General features: G+C 53.5%; 6 protein-coding genes across 6 annotated transcripts; 3 read left to right on the top strand and 3 right to left on the bottom strand.

The window, feature by feature from the left end:
- Positions 1 to 186: 186 nt before the first annotated feature.
- Positions 187 to 2,002, bottom strand: N7482_000263 (MFS transporter; the record flags this gene model as incomplete). The annotated part of the gene is made up of 2 exons (XM_056682388.1): positions 187 to 1,103; positions 1,177 to 2,002. 2 exons carry the CDS (start codon positions 2,000 to 2,002, stop codon positions 187 to 189), a joined length of 1,743 nt encoding a protein of 580 aa, XP_056545994.1.
- An 850-nt stretch (positions 2,003 to 2,852) lies between these two features.
- On the bottom strand, positions 2,853 to 3,907 carry N7482_000262 (uncharacterized protein; the record flags this gene model as incomplete). The annotated part of the gene is made up of 2 exons (XM_056682387.1): positions 2,853 to 3,658; positions 3,706 to 3,907. The coding sequence occupies 2 exons, from the start codon at positions 3,905 to 3,907 to the stop codon at positions 2,853 to 2,855; spliced, it is 1,008 nt and encodes a 335-aa protein (XP_056545993.1).
- A 1,276-nt stretch (positions 3,908 to 5,183) lies between these two features.
- N7482_000261 (M28 family metallopeptidase) lies at positions 5,184 to 7,830 on the bottom strand (the record flags this gene model as incomplete). The annotated part of the gene is made up of 2 exons (XM_056682386.1): positions 5,184 to 5,366; positions 5,434 to 7,830. 2 exons carry the CDS (start codon positions 7,828 to 7,830, stop codon positions 5,184 to 5,186), a joined length of 2,580 nt encoding a protein of 859 aa, XP_056545992.1.
- Positions 7,831 to 9,566: 1,736 nt separating this feature from the next.
- erg13 (hydroxymethylglutaryl-CoA synthase) lies at positions 9,567 to 11,076 on the top strand (the record flags this gene model as incomplete). Its single annotated transcript, XM_056682385.1, has 3 exons — positions 9,567 to 9,626; positions 9,692 to 9,794; positions 9,863 to 11,076. 3 exons carry the CDS (start codon positions 9,567 to 9,569, stop codon positions 11,074 to 11,076), a joined length of 1,377 nt encoding a protein of 458 aa, XP_056545991.1.
- A 2,139-nt stretch (positions 11,077 to 13,215) lies between these two features.
- Positions 13,216 to 15,030, top strand: N7482_000259 (uncharacterized protein; the record flags this gene model as incomplete). The annotated part of the gene is made up of 1 exon (XM_056682384.1): positions 13,216 to 15,030. The coding sequence occupies one exon, from the start codon at positions 13,216 to 13,218 to the stop codon at positions 15,028 to 15,030; it is 1,815 nt and encodes a 604-aa protein (XP_056545990.1).
- Positions 15,031 to 15,650: 620 nt separating this feature from the next.
- N7482_000258 (FAD binding domain protein) lies at positions 15,651 to 17,774 on the top strand (the record flags this gene model as incomplete). The annotated part of the gene is made up of 5 exons (XM_056682383.1): positions 15,651 to 15,684; positions 15,772 to 16,393; positions 16,493 to 17,007; positions 17,064 to 17,150; positions 17,221 to 17,774. The coding sequence occupies 5 exons, from the start codon at positions 15,651 to 15,653 to the stop codon at positions 17,772 to 17,774; spliced, it is 1,812 nt and encodes a 603-aa protein (XP_056545989.1).
- Between the last annotated feature and the right edge of the window lie 211 nt (positions 17,775 to 17,985).

The following is a 17,985-nucleotide window of genomic DNA, read 5'->3' as shown; positions in this document are numbered from 1 at the left end:
TAAGTTATTATTATTGCGGATTAGCATTATTAAACGTAAACACTCTTTGCTAATCGTAACGCATCAAAACTCCATCCCCAATTAATAAATACCTTCTTCTAATCTACCTCCGCCATTTAAGTTCGAGACCGAAGATGTTTCGCGACACATTGTGTCAAGAAAATGCATAAAGCCAGGTTGAGCCTTTCACTCCGAGAGAGCAAACTTACTCAGTGCACGAAGCCGAGCACCATAGAAATAGAGCAGCCAGATACCAATAATGCCAATGACACTCAGTCCACCAAGGAGACTGGTGCCCCGCGCAACGCCCAGGTTACCAAACAGTGGGTGAGCAAACAAGACACTACCACAAGCCAGGGCACTGCGGAAGAAATCATTTGCCGCAAACAGACTGGCTGCATACATCGGGTAGCTCAACGGGATGTAGACAAACACGCACTGCATGACGATGAAGACTGTGGCGCCGTAAATCGTAATGCCGATCGTGGGCACAATCCAGTGAATAGAGGCACGGGCTGTCCAGGCAAAGAGGAACAGACCAACCGTGGGGCCGATAGAGGCGGGTAGAGCGGGAATGAGGCGTTCTTCCTGAGCGGGGAATCCAAAGCGCGCAATGCGGGGATTCATCCAGAAGTAGAGGTAGGAGAAGTAAATGGCGATGCCAATAAGGCACGACACCAGGATACACAGGAAAACTAGACCAATTTGGCCCAGGTTCATGTTGTAATAAACCGGGTACACCAGGGGGAACACCTCGAAGAAAGAGTAGTAGATCCCGTAGATAATGGCAGTATAGATCTGGACAAAAAGCACAGCGGGGTCCTTGATGGTGATTTCCAGTGGCTTGATCAGGGCGTCGACTGCAATGTCAGAGACCTTCATATTGCGTTGGTCGATCTCCGATTGAGACATGAAGCGGTCATTGTTGTGGATCTTGCGAAGGCGCTCCGCCCGACGGAGCAGGATGGTTGCGGTGCTGGTCTCGGGGAGGAAGAGGAACATCAGGACGAACACCGGGGCAGAGGCCCAGATAGACTCAAACAGGGACCAGCGCCAGCCCTTGACGGGGACAGCAAAGCCACTGAGGAGCGGACCAAGGGCGGCTATATAGAACAGATATTAGAATCATGTTTAGAGGTCAACATTCAATGCGGGAAATGGGACAAGTCCACTTACGTCCACAGTAGGCGGCAGAGACCCAAGCCATCATGGCATAGGGCAGAGACATGAGGCTATACATGTCGCCAATCGAAGCGCCCCCGGAAGCGAGACATGGCGAACCGAAGAACCCTTGAAGGAACCGGAGCACCATGAGGCCCGGGAAGTTGCCCACAAATGCAGTCGGGATAGAGATGATGACGAAAAGGAACATAGTCACAATATAAACGGGGTTGCGTCCAATGACGGGAATCTCACTCAGGGGGGAGAAGATCAACGGCCCAGTACCATACCCAAGCACATACAGCGACAGCCCCAAGGTGGCAAGCAAGTCACTCACCCCGAATTGCTGCATGATACCCGGCACAGAGGATGTATAGATGGCCGAGGTAGTGTAGACCACGAATGTATAGAGACAAATAAGTGTAGCCAGAAGAGCGCGCTTGGTATTCGACCAGTTGTGGGGATTCTCGTTGTCATCGGTATAGTACCAGTCGACTAGGATGGCACCGTCCTTAGTCTTTTTGGGTTGGATCGGAATAGACTTGACTTTCTCAATTTCTTGTTGCTCATCAGCTTGGAGCCGGGCTTCTGTGAAGGGGAGGGTGTGTTGGGTCGAGGCACGACTGATAGTTTCACTGCTCGCGTCGTGACTTCGCGGCTCCCGTTGCGGTTCGTCCTTCTCTGGATCAGGCCCCTTTGCAGTGTCCAACTCGTTCAATAATTGAAGCCACGTCTCGGGCAGTTCAAAGCCGGGCTTCTCTTCAGGATATTGGAAGTATTTGTTTTTCGTCAAATAACGAACTAGTTGCCCGAAGGGGGCATCTCGAATGACAGCTGCCATTTCAATACTCCGAAGTATGTTGCGTGTGAATGTTCCGCAGTATGGAGGCCTTGGCGGGTCCCTTCGTAGGGGCTGATTGGCTGGTTTGAGAATTATAAGGCTCGTAGCTGACAATCTTGATCCACCCGCGGAACTAATAACTGGAGTATGGAGGTCACCAGAAAGAAATGGCAAATGCGACAGGATAGCTAATTAAATGATAGAAGCTGTACGAGGGAAGAGAGGAGGATTTATAATTATGATGATGCTGATTCTATCGGTAGCTTCTTACGACCGTTTCCAATATCTTCGAGACAACCTATCTCATGCATAACGTTAAGGCGTGCCCACGGTAAGCAACAAATACAACCAACGAATTATAACGCAAGACAGGGCCTTCTCCAACCCGTTCTGGGATTGCATATTATTAATCTCCTTAGAAATCCAGCTCTTCGTCCAATCACACTCTCGCCCACGAACCAAAGATGCGTTTCAGGCCCCATTACGTCAATATTCTTGCATGTCAAGGTGTCCAAATTGCCCCGAAGCCCGAAGCCGAACCACCTTATCTCCGTGACAGCGCCTACTATACGAAAGTCTTCGGACCGCGCAAGCTCGGCGCGAGGTCTGAATACGAGGTTTAATCTATCTGCTTACAATTCACAATCTGGAGCTGGCTTGGCATTTTTCCATTACTCTCGGTGATTCATCGCACGCCATCCCGAAACTTTAGCGCCGATCACGCGGTGATAGCCTTAAGGCCTAAGCCCGGCTGGTCGAGTTGCTGGGAGGCTCAACTGACTCATCTTCCATTTCCACGATCCTGAGGCAATCCACGCCATCCTCACCAGCTATCCATCTTTGGTGACACTCACGAGGAAGTCGAAAGTCCGGCGGCCTGGATGAGGAACTGTGCCGCCTCCTTCGCGTCGCTGCCATAAGACAAGTGCGCCATAACGTTGAATCCATTCCCGCAGACGGGGTCGCCGCTGGCACAGTACTCCTTGACCTTGCTGCTCGCGAGCTTACCAACGGCCTCGGTCTTGAATGGGTCGCCAAAGAGAACAGCACCAGACACCTGGCTCGCGGTGAGTCTGTTCGCCGCATTATGCACGACCATCGATCCCTGCGAGTATCCACCTAGCACCACCTTGGTGTTGGGGCACTGCTTGAGAGCCGTCTCGACCAGGTTGGCCATAATCGGGCCGCCGTTGGCACCGAGCGCAACGTTGCTCTGTGTTGACTCATCAGTCTGATTCCACGACCAACAATGCAAACATGAATTGATATCATCGGGTGGGAGTACACATACCTCGGCGGTCGCACTGTAAGTAACACCTTGGACGCTGACCTTGTGGTCGGTCAGCGACTTCAACTGAGTCGCAACCTCGGGCCCAACGATGGAGCCCATGTTGCCCATCTCATCGCTTCCCCGTGCAAAGATGAAGGTCAGTGCCTTGCAGCCCGCGTTATCAGTGACGTCGTTGGCTGTCATCGAGCCAGTGAGCTGCCGCTTAGCGATGCCTCCTAGCAGGCTGCTGATCCCGGAGTCGGAGGAAGCGTCACTCAGACCTGAGCCCAGGCTTGGAATCAGAGAAGACAGGGCACCCCAGCCGCTATCACTGCTGGACCCACCAAGGGATTCGAGGCCGCTGCCAGAGCTGGGGAGGAGTGACGCTAGAGCACCGAGCCCGCTGTCACTGCCAGAGCTAGGGATGACTGACGATAGGGCACCGAGACCGTTACTGCCGCCAGAACCCAGAGAGCTAAGACCGCTGCCGGAGCTTGGAAGGAGGGACGACGGGGCACCCAGGCACTGCTAGATCCAAGACCACTCCCCACGCTACTGAGCTGGCGGTTCTCAATGGTTTTGGTGGGCGCCCCCAGGGCAGCACCAACTAAGGAGAGAACGATGACAGTTTTCATGCTGACGGTAACGAGAGAATGAAGTAGAAAACGCAAGAGACCAGCTCTGAAGATTATACAACTTCTAAGATGAAGGAGTTGGCCGCTGAAGGAGGCGCTTGAGAGACTCCCATGGCAGTAAGACGACGGCTTTTATATCGCCTTTGAAACGCCAAGACTGGCCGGCTGAGGACAAAGATATTGTGTTATTTGTTATTTCCTCATGAATAACTTCTGCACTAGGTATACCTGACTTCGACCCATCGGGCAATTGGGAACGCCCCTGAAACGGTGGACCCTGTTTCATGGCATCATGTTTCACCGTGTGACAGAGCAAACTTTGCGAGACCCTGCCATTCTTGCTATCCCGCCTCGGTAGATCAGACCTCATGATTAACAGTTGCCGAAGCCCTTGAATATGGATGTTGCCCTTGTGGAGTTGTGTTGTGAACGACGTCATGCGGATAACGCTGATAAAATCCAATCTGCCATCAGCCGGAAGGTCCACTGTCAAAAGACAAAGTACCTCCAGCGAATATCGAAGGGCGAAACACCAAGTACAATGAATTTCAGAACTACCAAACCGCGGTATCCGGCATTTGAACAGATGATACAAAATGGAGAGCTAGACCCTGCCGATGCAGGGAGATGTTTCTTCTAGATGAGGGTTCTCATGGATCGACACATAATTCACTTGTTCGTGCCACATCGGGGAATCCGACCGACATCCCCAAGTTCGGGCTGTAGCCGTGTGTGATGTATCGACACGCCCAGAAAGGATGCAGAATGCAGAATGCAGCTTTGCTCCGAGACTTCCAGTGCAGTCCAAATGGAATTTTTGTGGCAGTCAAGGCTTAGCCGGAGTTGTCGGTTTACAAAGCAGTATCTGTGAAATCCAGGAGCGTATGTATTGATTGATATCAAGAGATGTAGCTACCCAGCCAGATCCATAAGTCTAGAGCCTGTCGCTACTAAAGCAAGCACAAAGGGCAAGTAACTCGGCTGGTATATGACGCACGAAAGAAAACGGAGGATGGATCTTGCCGAATATGCAGAAACGGAAATATAGCTGCGAGCAAGGAGAAAGGATCCAACCAGAGCCAGGCTGTACAATGCTCGAAGTGGACCCGTCAAAACAAAACGGAGATGAGATGCCGAGGAAGGAGACAGAAAGCGTGTGGGGTATGCATAGTTATGATGAATGATTGGACAATGAGAGAGGGGGGAGAGAGGGAGGACGAGAGAAAACAGGAACGGGGTGAGGGGGTGAGGAAATGTAGCAGGAGGTAAATTACATTTAATACAGGAGCTTGTTGCTGGCATAGTGGATGGTGTTGGCAACCCGGTTGATCCAGTGCTGAGTGAGCGACCAGTTACCCGTATTGATGCTATCACGAATCGCAGGGAAGATGGAAGCATCGTAGCCAGACCAAAGTTCTGGACCGAAGACGACATGGCGGAATTGGGTGCGGTTGGGGATCTGGAAACAAGAAATATCGTCAGTCAGAGATAAACAACGAGATAAATGACAGAAAGGGATCACGTACACCGCCGCCCACGTCTAGATCTAGAAGATGGGTGTCGAAACTGGCCATTCGGACGTTGTGGTTGACCCGCTGGATCGCCATGACGTTACTTTCATACCCACCAGAGCCCCAGACATTATCGTGCCAGACCTCATTCCAGGACTGAAATCGAGCCGTGTTCGCCTCGAGTTCAGCCGCAGCGTTGTACAAAAGTTGCATGTCGACCTCGGCTTTCTTGGTTTTGGCGAATTCGTCCAGGTCCTTCACCCAGCCCGTCACGGATTTAGCGTAGGCCTCCATGTCAAATGGCAACATCGGATTCTCCGAGACATCGAGCAAAAGCAGGGCCCAGAATTGAGCAAGTAGTTTGTGGTACACGAAGCCAGGATCGCCAAATTTCTCCATCCAGTCGTATGTTTCATAGCAAGTGTGGTAAGGAAATGCCTCACCCTCGAATCCGAAATCGATACTCGAGGTGCCCGCAATGTCCTGAAATGCGACGTAATCACTGCCAGCGCCGAGGGGCTCAAGCCGCTGGCCTCTGTCATCCCAGAGTTCTTTTAGAGTCTTGTTGGCGAAGGGGTCGGAGAGGCGGCCCAATATCTGATGGACCGAGCGCTCGAAAACTGGGGACCCTGCTGCGCGGAACTTAGAACCGGACACGCCCACGTCGACATTCAAGTAGGCGTATCCGTTGGCTCGGAGGTTGTCTATCTCTTTTTCAACATGCTCTGTTGAGCCGATGAGGTTATACTCTTCACCGTCCCAACTGACGAACTCGATTGTCCGAAGCGGCCGCCATCCATAGGTGAGCAGCTCACCGAAGGCTCGCACGATTTCCAAAAAGACCGCAGTACCACTGCCAGGGTCGACGCTGCCCAAGCACCATGCGTCTCGGTGATTGCCAACAATGATTTTCTTGTCACGTTCCTCCAGTCCGATGATCGTCCCATGCACATTATAAATGGGCCGTCGCTCAACTTCATCTTGCAAATTCATCAAGTGCACGGTGGGCGACCTTTCATCGCCTGTCCACCATTCCTGGACTTTAGGCACACCGCCCACCCATTCCTGCGGTACCTTGAAGCCGTGGCCTTCAATGGCCTGCAAGAGTCGCTGCGCATCGCGCCAGGCGATTGGCAGACTTGGGATTTTGACTAAAGCAGGGCTGTCTTCCGGTGACAACCTGTGCTTCTCCTCGGGTGTGGATGCAAAGCCAGGGCTAAGAACGTCGCCAACAATATGAGACATCAGGCTGACCCCGCCTCGCTGTACTCCGTCCGACGGCATAAAGCGTCCTTTCGGGTAGGCAGGGCCTTGTACAAAGCCATCCTGAGCTGGATCGGAATATATGATGCAGCCCACCGCTCCAGCCAGTTCGGCGGCCTTGATCTTCAACGCTCGATCTCCTTCCGTCCCGTAGTAGCGCACCAGAGCGATCGAGCCGTTGAGCGAGATGCCTTTGTCAGCCAAAAGCTGGAAATCGGCACGGGATCCAAAATTGGCATAAACCAGAGGTCCCGTCACATTTCCTGACTTGGAATGCCCGTGGAATACCGGGTACTGCGCGCCGTTTTCCTCGAGAGTGGCTTCCCAAACCATATGGGGTGGATCAACGATGGCCACTTTACGGCCATCGTCGCGAGGATAGTTCAGGTAGACCTGGAACTCTTCCCGCTGGACCTTATCAAACCCAGCCTTATGGAACTCATGCTCGATCCATTCTGCCAACACAAAGCTTCCCTCGGTGCCCGCGACACGAGTGTTACCGCTGACTATTCTCAGATTCTCGGCGATGTTGGTTTCATTGATGTGCCCCTGGATGAAGTTCTCGACGGAAGATGCACTGTAGGATTGGCCCATCACCATGCGATTGTTCAAATTGAAGATATCTCCGATGAAGAAGACATATACCAGCGACACCACCAGCATCAAGGCAAATAGCCGCAAGAGCATGATACAGCCATGATCCTTCATGCGCGCCCGGGTCTCGCCGAGATTGATCGTGAAGCGGAAGCTGGGCATGCGTGGGAGGTAACGTTGCAGGGGTCGTTGGATCGCAGACAAGGTGCGGGTGAGACTGGAGAGGCGTTTGGAGAAGTGATGTCGGAGCCGGGGGCGAGTACTGCTAGAGGAGCCTACTGCAGAGTCATCGACATCCATCTGATCCAGTTCCCTCCGCAGCTGATCGGTCGAGCCCCGGGTCGAGCCCGATGCGGAGGAAGCGAGGTCATCGAGACTGCCGCGCGCCGATTCCACCGTCGGGGGTTGGTAGTTGGAGGCATTGTGATCGAGGAGCCCCTGTCGTTCGGCATCGGTGCTATCGCCTACATCGGACCGGGAGGAGGAAGGCTGGGCGGTGGCCTCCTCGTAGCTGGGGATGGGGAGGGCTTGGTAGTCGAACTTATCGTCGCCCATGGCGGCACGGGGTAGGCTCCGGGGAGCCGTGGCAAGCGGAGGGCGCGGATACTGCGATCTGGACGATCATGATCTGCTTTTCTAGAAGGGGTAACGAGCGACCAGCATCATCCCCGCTCTGTACGGTAGGGATGAGATGAAGGGACGGGGGTGGTTGTGGCGGTGGATGTGGTTTGAGGGGAGGTGTGAGAAGTCCAAGTAGCGGACGGGGGGGGAAGTTTCGCTGCCATGAGGCACCCCCGGACTGCTCGTGGCGCAGCGACCCACGCCGAGATCACTTCTCAACACGCGTCGCGATTGCACACATTGGCAAGTATTGGCAACATGCGGACCTATGCCGCCTTCTGCATGTTTCATGCGGTTTATAAACCCCCAGGAAATCGCACCTTGAAGACCGGCTGATGACACCGCGGGCGATCATTCCCCAGAATGCTGCCTAACTAAATAATCAACGGTGTCCACCCACAGTTCGCCTCGTAGTCGGTACCTCCTCCTGAGAGGTCCATTTCGGCTCTTCAAGTACTCAGGCACCAGGAACTATGTAACGGGCATCTACGGGACATTACTCTGTACGGCCTACTAAAACTTGGCAGGGGGTCTCGGGCATCCGAAGTGATGCCACTAGTAGCAGCTGTTGTACGGAGACCATCGGATCGGGTGATCCACTCCGATGGTTGATTCATTTCCCAAAAGAAAAATTCCGCAACGGAAGAGTGGATCCGCTGCAGAGAGATAAGATGGCCGGCTGAGTTATACTCGGTAGCCATAATCACGTAGCCATAGGTGACCACGCCGTCAGCGTCTGCAGTACGGAAGGGCCATAAGAGACTCCATCTGCCTTGGAAGCGGGGAGCGAGTATGGCGTAGGTCAGTACTGGCCCTTGAAAGATCCCGCAAGGGTAGACAGACAGGTCCCATCAACACGAAGCGAGATATACACAGGTTAGGCAGCAAGGGACCGTCCCAGGAAGCGTACAGTACTACTTCAACCTGAATACGGAGTATACATCAAAACAGAGGACAGGAGTATAAAATATACATCGAGGACGGCAACTGGAAAGGGGTAGACTTCAGACCGGCCGCTGTCGGGGAGGAAGAAGAAGCAGGCGGTGAAGAGCAACAGGCCAACGCACCAGAAGGAATTAGACACACTACTGCAGGAGGAGATGTACAGCGCGGCCTGCTGCAGCGTCGTTGGCCTCAATTACCATCTGTTACCATCTGTTACTATCTGTTACTATCTGTACAATCGGTACCTTCCGTCAATGTTCAACTGGAGTTTTAAGTTGGGGTGACGACCAAGGCAGCTGGAGGCACGAGACCAGGCGGGGATTCCCCTCTGCGCTCGAATCCGAAGCCTTCGTCAACTATAAATCAACTGGGGATTCTCCCCTTCGAGTTCGCTCTGGAGTACTCAGTACTTCTGGACTGCGAAGTCTGCAACTGAGATTCGTTCGGCTTAAAGGAAGATCAGCCGTCAGTCTGCTTGGGTTCCCCACCGCAGAAAAAAACAGTGACGGTGACTGATCGTACACGGTAGATCCGAGTACACAACAACCTCCTTTTCCTTTTAATTGCTCGGGCGGCGCCCGTTGATACTCCCATTCCTTGTACAAATAATCCCCTCTCTTTGCATTCCTCTCTTCTTCACTATCTCCCTCCCCATCTGTTCTCTGACTGTGTTGTGTTGTTGCGACCCGTCCCTCTCCAAACCAAATATTCACCCCTCCCCCACCATGTCTGTCCGCCCCCAGAACATCGGCATCAAGGCCATTGAGGTCTACTTCCCCACTCAGGTGAGTGGCCCCTGAAATCAGACGCCCCTGAGATGCTTAATACTGACTTTCTTCTCCCCCTTCAGTGCGTTGATCAGGCCGAGTTGGAGCAGTACGATGGCGTCAGTGCCGGCAAGTACACCATTGGGCTCGGCCAGACCAAGATGAGCTTCTGCGACGACCGTGAGGGTATGTACTACCAATGGCAAGAGAATAGGCATTGATGGAGAAGACGTTAACATTTGGCGCTCCTACAGACATCTACTCCATGTGCCTCACCACTCTCTCCTCCCTCATGAACAAGTACAACATCGACCCCAAGTCTGTTGGCCGCCTCGAGGTCGGCACTGAGACCCTCCTGGACAAGTCCAAGTCTGTCAAGTCCGTGCTGATGCAACTGTTTGCTCCTCACGGTAACACCAACATTGAGGGTATTGACACCGTCAACGCTTGCTACGGTGGCACCAACGCCGTCTTCAACAGCCTCAACTGGCTCGAGTCCTCTGCCTGGGACGGCCGGGACGCCATCGTGGTCTGCGGTGACATTGCCCTGTACGCCAAGGGTGCTGCCCGCCCCACTGGTGGTGCTGGCTGCGTTGCCATGCTGATTGGCCCCGACGCCCCTATTGTCATCGAGCCCGGTCTCCGTGGCTCCTACCTCACCCACGCCTACGACTTCTACAAGCCTGACCTCACTAGCGAGTACCCCGTGGTTGATGGCCAGCACTCTCTCAAGTGCTACACCGAGGCCGTCGATGCTTGCTACAAGGCCTACCACGCCCGCGAGAAGGTCCTCAAGGCCAACCAGAACGGCACCAACGGTGCTGCCGTCGAGTCCCAGACCCCTCTGGACCACTTCGACTACATCCTGTACCATGCTCCCACCTGCAAGCTGGTCCAGAAGTCCTACGGCCGTATGCTCTACAACGACTTCCTGACCAACCCCTCCCACCCCGCCTTCGCGGAGGTCGCCCCTGAGCTGCGCGATCTCGACTACGCCGCCTCGCTGAGCGACAAGGCCGTCGAGAAGACCTTCATGGGTCTCACCAAGAAGCGCTTCGCCGAGCGCGTGCAACCCGGTCTCCAAGTTGCTACCCTGTGCGGTAACATGTACACTGCTACCGTCTACGCCGGCCTGGCCAGCCTGCTGAGCCACGTCGATTTCTCCCCGAGTGAGCCCAAGCGCATCGCTCTGTTCTCCTACGGCAGTGGCCTGGCCTCCTCCATGTTCAGCGCCAAGATCGTCGGTGATGTCTCCCAGATGGTTGAGAAGCTGGACCTCAAGAACCGCCTGGACTCCCGCACCATCCTGGCCCCCCAGGCCTACGACGACATGTGCAAGCTGCGCGAGCACGCCCACCTGAAGAAGAACTTCAAGCCCACTGGCAGCGTCGAGACTCTGCAGAAGGGTACTTACTACCTCACCGAGGTCGACGACATGTTCCGCCGCAAGTACGAGATCAAGGCATAGAAAACGACAGCAGTGCTGTTCCGTTCCATTTCTTTTGCCGTTGGATATGACCCTTGTTTAGACGGTTCCAGACAAGATTCCCCCGAGCGTTTTTTTGCGTTTCTGCTTCGGTATAGACCATGCAAGGGCCCCGACCTTTGCTAATATTTTCTTTTCCTTATCTTTACTTTTTACTACTGTGATTTCTAATGGCTTGTGCTATTTTTCTCGCCTCTTGGCGAAGATGAACGTGATGAGATAAGCTGCATCCTCGCCCATTCTTGGCAGGACTCCAAACTACAAATTTCATGGGTAATATGAACATGTGTCAATATCTCGCTCTACATTCCCGTAGCTTCCAGATTCCAACTCACTCCTCTATTTATCTCTGCATCATAAGATCAGATTTATCGAGGGGGGCATAGTACCCTAGTCACAGCCACGCATTGCACCAAGGGACTCGCGAAGGTCTTCCATCAAACAGGTTGATAAAAATACATGGCTCATCGGAACCCCGATCTTCCGTTGTTCAAGCGGATATTTCGATGCCGCAACGTGGTACCACCGTGGGGTTTGTGCAGAAGCAACAGTCTATTAGCATTGGAAGAACCGAATAGTCTACACTACACGGAATAAAACAACCGGCTCTACCTTTTACATAGGATATCAGATCGAACACTTGCGGATGCTTGACATGCTCTAGATGAGAAGTGGAAATATTACTATGTGAACGCTGGCGTGGTAATCTTTGAGAGGACAGCATATTCTGTTTTTTCTACTTGTTTTTTTTACTGTGACTTTAATTGGCTTATGTTATCTTGCTCCCCGTCTGGCAAAGATGAACAGGATGAGATAAGCTGCATCCAGCCTACTTTAGGCTGAAGGCCAAGAAACTCAACCGATGGTACGTGCATGGGCTTATTATTTTTCTTTCTACTCTCCTTTCTTTTTCTGGAGCAATTAGCCCGAAATCCTCATACGCGAGCGACGTGATTGTCTGCTAATTATGGGATTATGGGACATTCGTCTCAGGAAGGTCAAGTGCGTGACGCCGATCGCCCGGCGCGTACTTGAGACTTGGCGTACAGCTGTAGCCGCCGAACCCTGGATATCACACTCCCTCCGCGACTCCGCGAACGCCTCGGATCAAACCCCCCCCCCTTCCTCCCCCATATGTTATTTCTTTTCCACCTCTCATAGACGACTGAGCTGCATCCACATGGCTCGATGCACTGTCACAGCACACGCCGAACTATTTTTAACTTGCCTTCCACTCTAACCGCCCATCTGGCGATTCCTGAGGCATGGCGCTCCCACCGGGAGACCGGTCTTTGGCCGGCGAGGCCACTAATTTCCCAGGAATTGCGACCTAATTGTTGCTGAATATAGAAGCGTTCACTCACGCTGCAGGCCGCTAAACCCAACAAGGAATCTGAAGAATGTCGTCGAAGTTGATGCAAAATATAGCAACACCTTAACGCGCGACTGTCCGCTGAAACCGCACTATCCCCAGAGCAGAGCCCCTAGCCGGAGTTTCAATACCTAATTTCTGCCCTGTCGCACGACCTCAGGCATAATGGTCGGCAGTTTCGCGTTTCATCGCGTGGGCAGGTGTTCCTCGGATCGGAGCCAGGATCCCAAAAAAAGAATTCGAGCCTCCGCTGGCGTCACGATGGAGTGCTACTCCATGTTTCAGGTTATCCAGATCGGCTTGGGTTCGTCAGTGGGCCTGGCTACGGCTCTTTGTTTATATATCACTCCATAACTTGGCTGTTTTGAAAACTTGCCTTGTTGAAGAGCATTTAATATCCAAACCTTCTCGCTTCTGGATCATGTCCTTGTTTCTTCTCGCACAAGGTGTTTTGATCTGAACGACCCTGCTCTGGTCCTCGACATTGACCTTGATCTACATTCGTTACTTTCCTCTTTGTGACCTTGGACGCCGGGAAGCTGGTACTTCCTATCTCAGCAGACGGTGGACCCAATTCAGAACACCCTACACCCTCGCCACCCTCTTCCATGATGATGTCCCTCGGATACGCTCATTATCAACCGAGGACTCCACCGGGTATGCCTCTTGAAGTGCATATTGGGTCAGGACATAGTCGTAATGCGTCCAACTCATCCATTTACTCCAATGATTCGTCTCCATGGTCGACGATGACGGGCAACACCAGCCCGACCACCTCGCCTACTCGGCATCACCATGGCCCGGCTCTTCTACCCAAGATCCGGCCTCAAGATGTCGTAATCGAACCCGTGTCTGCCGGCGGCCCCATGCGGCATCGACGGGTCTTATCCAACACGCGGAATCCACCGGGCTTTGTGCCTTATCCTAGCCGGCCACCCCTTCAGCGCAACGGGGTAGATGTCTCAAACCGCTTAGCCCTAGCATCTTCGCTTTCGCCCATCATCACCACTGGTCATGGCAGCTCCTCTGCCTTGTCTTCTCCAGTGACCATCAATCATTCCCACAAGCGCAAAGCTGGTGGAGGCCACGTCCGCTCAGTGTCGACATCCAGCATTGATGAAGCTACCCTGAACCGGTATGGATATCCCACCTATCGGCATCTCCCCAAGTATGTCCCGCAAATGCAGGCACAAACAATGCCAAACACACCAGCTACACCAGTGACCCCAATCACCCCGAACATTGTTGTTCAGTCGTATTCTCAACAGCCGACAGCAGAGGTGCCGCAACAAGCCCCTGTACGACCTCCAAATCCATTGACGGTGCCAACGCCCCCGTACAACTACAACCAGACACCTGTAGCCCAGCAATCGCCTGTTGCGCTGCTCAGCCCCCGGGAAGATCTGGCACCCCCATCTACCAACTTGCTGTCATACCTCACCTCCCCCACGCAAGCGATCAACCTCGTCCGGAACGTGAGCGTTGTTCCCACTCGGGGCATGCACGACTATTTCTGGTGGGATATCCGCAACCTCCGCAGCTGGACCTCTTTCTCAATCCCAACCTTCGACTCCATCCGCGGCCTCACACAGCTCCTCAAAACAGAAATCCCGAGCTCTCTCGCACCTCCAGTGGGCGTTGTCCCCGGACGCTTGGGGCCCGAATCCGAGCCTGCCCTGGTCAGCCTGATCAGGGATCTCTATGCACCGCGCGTCAATGCCGCATTGGCCGTTTCCCAGGGCACCGAGCATCTCCAGCTCTACGCCGCTCCAGACATGCGGCACACCGGCCACAAGAACCACGGCCACCCGCACTTCCTCGCCAACTATGCCACAGACACCGAGCGCACAAGCGCCGGCCTCCCACGCGGCCGCCTCGTTGGCATAGTCAAGAGCTTCGATCGCTGGAACTCCGGCATGCGGAACGAGGCGCCACACCGGCGCGTCGAGTACCTCAACGGGCTGGCGCACCTACAGCGCTGCATGCGCGAGCACTCCTGCCGCTACGGCTTCATCATCACAGAGATCGAGCTTGTCTGCGTGCGCGCCGGCTGCGACGCCGGAGACGACGTGCCCTACTTCGGCTTCCTCGAGATCGCCGCGCCGATTCCCCTCAAAACAGCCGCTTCCCAGTCACACCCGGGATCCCGCGACGCGCCGCCTCTTGCAACGCCTATCAGCGTGCGGTCGTTCTCGTCCTCCTCGCACGCGTCATCGGTTCATTTTCAGCATGATTCGCCGACGCCTGAGGACGACGAGGGATTCACGGCCCCGATGACGGCGAGCCTGGCTTTGTACTTCCTCCTCATGCTGTCCAAGTCTGTCCCACTACCCGACCAGCCGTCCGCCCACCTCAACGTGGGCGGGCCGGGCGCGCTCACGCGGCAGCGAATCCTGCCCGAGCCCAAAGATAAATGGATTCCCGAGCCGCAGATTGGCGAGCGCCGTGATGCGAAGCGTGTGCGTGGCTGGGTTTGGCCTGGCGATGCGTGGCATCGCAGAGAAGGGGGTGGTGCGGCGAGGGCGAGGGCTGTGGAGAGCAAGTCGAAGAAGTGGCATAAATAAATGGGTGTTTGATTGGCATGGAGAGGCGTAAGGCATGGAGCATTTTGGCTTGGGCTGGAGTAAATTTTCTTTCCATGATCAGGTTATTTTTTGTTTGATTTTCGGTGTTTAACTTGATTTTTTGTCTTCAGTTTGGTCCGGTGGGATTGCGTTTGGATTGTGTCTGTTTGTGGCTTTTTCATGGTGGCTATGGCTGGTTTTTTTGGGATTCCCCATTGGCGAGTGGTTTTCTGGCCTTTTGACAGTAATGTAATGCTTTGAGTTACATGATTGTCTTCTCTGACCTATGGATTTTCCATGTACCACTACTTTGGATGTCTTCTCGCATCGTTCGCGCCAGCCTGTATATCTCCTCGACAAGCCATCTACAACCTTTGGTTAAACTTCTACATCATATATTAGCTATTGCTACGACTTTTTGAAGCTTAATCATGTATTCTAGAGGGTCTATCGAGCACATGCCCCATGAGCAAGGTGAACCTCTCCCAAGGTCCTCAAAACCCTGACAGCTCCCAATCGGCGCTCAGATCAGCGTTTACTGCTGTGGGGTAGGGAGATTTCCTCTTGCGGCATTCATCGTGTCACATCAGCCCTAAGGACCTTGGGGAAAGAGTACCTCGATGGCCAAGTACACCGAGGACATTGCAGAAGACGGTAAGACGACCCGGTCGGCTGCATACTTATAAAGGGGTAGAGACCTCCATGTAATTTCATAGTGTGTAAATATTGGTGTACAATTAGTGTTCGTCGATCCAGTCAAGATGTCCGCCAACTTGACCCCAGCGAGCGACATCCACGATGTTATCATTGTCGGCGCCGGACCTTGCGGCCTAGCCGTCGCTGCTCGTCTTCACGAACAAACGCCCTCAGCGGTGTTCACTGACGAGGAGCACCAGCGGTACCACTGGATCAAAAAGCACACTGGCAAGATGAACCTTGTGCAAGCAGGCCGCTGCAAGAAAAACGGCGTGCGGGCGGAAAAGTGGAATCGCGGACAGAGGACTTGCCCCTACGAAGATGGGGGGGCTGTTTCAGCACGCCGGGGGTCTACCGACTCTGCCTCATCAGTACCGTCGCTTTCCTCGGACTCTTCGACATCATCTGCAGCATCTATCTCGACGCTGGTTTTGGATGGGACAGGGGATCAGTGGTTGCAGCGGTGGAACAACGCGTTTCGGACCTTGGAAATCAAGCAACTGAGGAGCCCGATGTTCTTCCATGTTGATCCTGGCGACCGGGATGGTATGTTGGCCTATACGCAAGAGGTTGGAAGAGAGAAGGATTTGTGGGAGATTTCGGGGTGTGTTGGGAAGGAAATGAGCAAGCATAAGAAAAAGAAGAGACGGCAGAGTGGAAAACCCCAGTAAGTGGCGGTTCCCCCCTTCTTTTTTTCTGCGACTGGAAATTGTCCTTTTGCGACCACAGATGGTTCAAGCAGCACTCATTGTCCCATCGTATATAGGACCTTGGGCGTTGAAATCGATGAGCGCGATCGCAAAGACTACTTCTCGCCCTCAACCGATCTCTTCGCCGATTACTGCGCCTCCATCATCGAACGATACGGCCTGAATGAAGCTGGCCAGATCCTCAAGCAAGAGGTCACAGACATCAGCTACGATTACCTACCCGGCAATTTAGAGGTTGTAGCCCCGAACTCCAAAGTCTTCACGCTTACTACTTCGACCGGGCAGAAGTTCTATAGCCGAGCCGTTGTGCTTGCAGTGGGTGCCGGTGGCGCTGGAATACAAAAGATCTTCCCCTGGAAGCCCTCAAATGAAACAGAAGGGGCCGATGCTTGCTGCCACAGCATGGAAATCAGGACCTTCCCGAGTCCCAATGTACGAAGTAAGATCCAGCAGAGAGAGCAGACCAATGTGGTCGTTGTCGGAGGTGGACTATCATCAGCCCAGATTGTTGATATGGCCGTGCGAAAGGGCGTTACCAAAGTCTGGTTCTTGATGCGTTCCGAATACAAAGGTGAGTGTATGGTTGAAGAATGTGCACCGGAGACTCTGGTTAATGGGTACGCATAGTCAAGCATTTCGATATTGGTTTGCAGTGGATGGGAAAATACAAGAATTGGGAGAAAGCAGCCTTTTGGTCAGCCGATACCGATGAAGGTAAGCGATCTTGATATATGAGGATGAGACTAAAGATGCTGTTTTCGTCTGATGTGTATTCTGGAAACAGAGCGCCTCGAGATGATGAAGACCGCTCGCAATGGAGGTAGCATCACCCCTCGCTACACGAGAATCGTTAAGCAACACGTCGCAAACCACCGAGCGTCTATTCACACACGCACGGAAGTTACTTCTCATAGCTATAACCCAGAAACTCGGACGTGGGCCCTAACTACCGACCCACCGATCCCGAATCTGCCCCCAATCGACTACATCTACTTCGCGACCGGAGCACGCTCTGACGTCCGCGAAATGCCAATCTTGAGTAATATTAATGATCAGTTTCCTATCGAAGTCAAGGAGGGATTTCCTTGTCTCACAGATGATCTCATGTGGCGGGAAGATGTGCCTCTCTACATCACGGGGCGACTAGGGGGTCTACGACTGGGACCTGGCGCACCAAATCTTGAAGGAGCCAGACTTGGCGCCGAGAGGATCGCTTGGAGCTTGGAGGAGATCCTCGAGAAGAACCGGGAGGTTGGGGACCAGTGCGAGGGATTCTGTGGACTGGGGAACCGGTATGCCTCGCTGGCGGGGGAGGGCGACGACTATGGGGAGGAATAACTAGGGCTGCATAGCTCGGGTGAATCTGATATAGTTCGTCACGGCCAGCAACCTCGATCATTTCCTGCTTTACTAAGTGACATAGTGTCATGGGGGCACTTACTTTCCTGGCCACTCACCATTTTATTGGTCGCCGTTTCTTGCACAAGGACCGACCAGCTTATCCATTCCTCCCTTCATTCTCCGCGCTTTTAGATCACCGCTTGACCAC

Source organism: Penicillium canariense (genome assembly GCF_028826845.1).
Source record: "Penicillium canariense strain IBT 26290 chromosome Unknown utg000001l_segment0_segment0, whole genome shotgun sequence".
Lineage (NCBI taxonomy): Eukaryota > Fungi > Ascomycota > Eurotiomycetes > Eurotiales > Aspergillaceae > Penicillium > Penicillium canariense.
The sequence above is the reverse complement of the archived record's forward strand: the minus strand, read 5'-3'. Positions and strand labels throughout refer to the sequence as shown.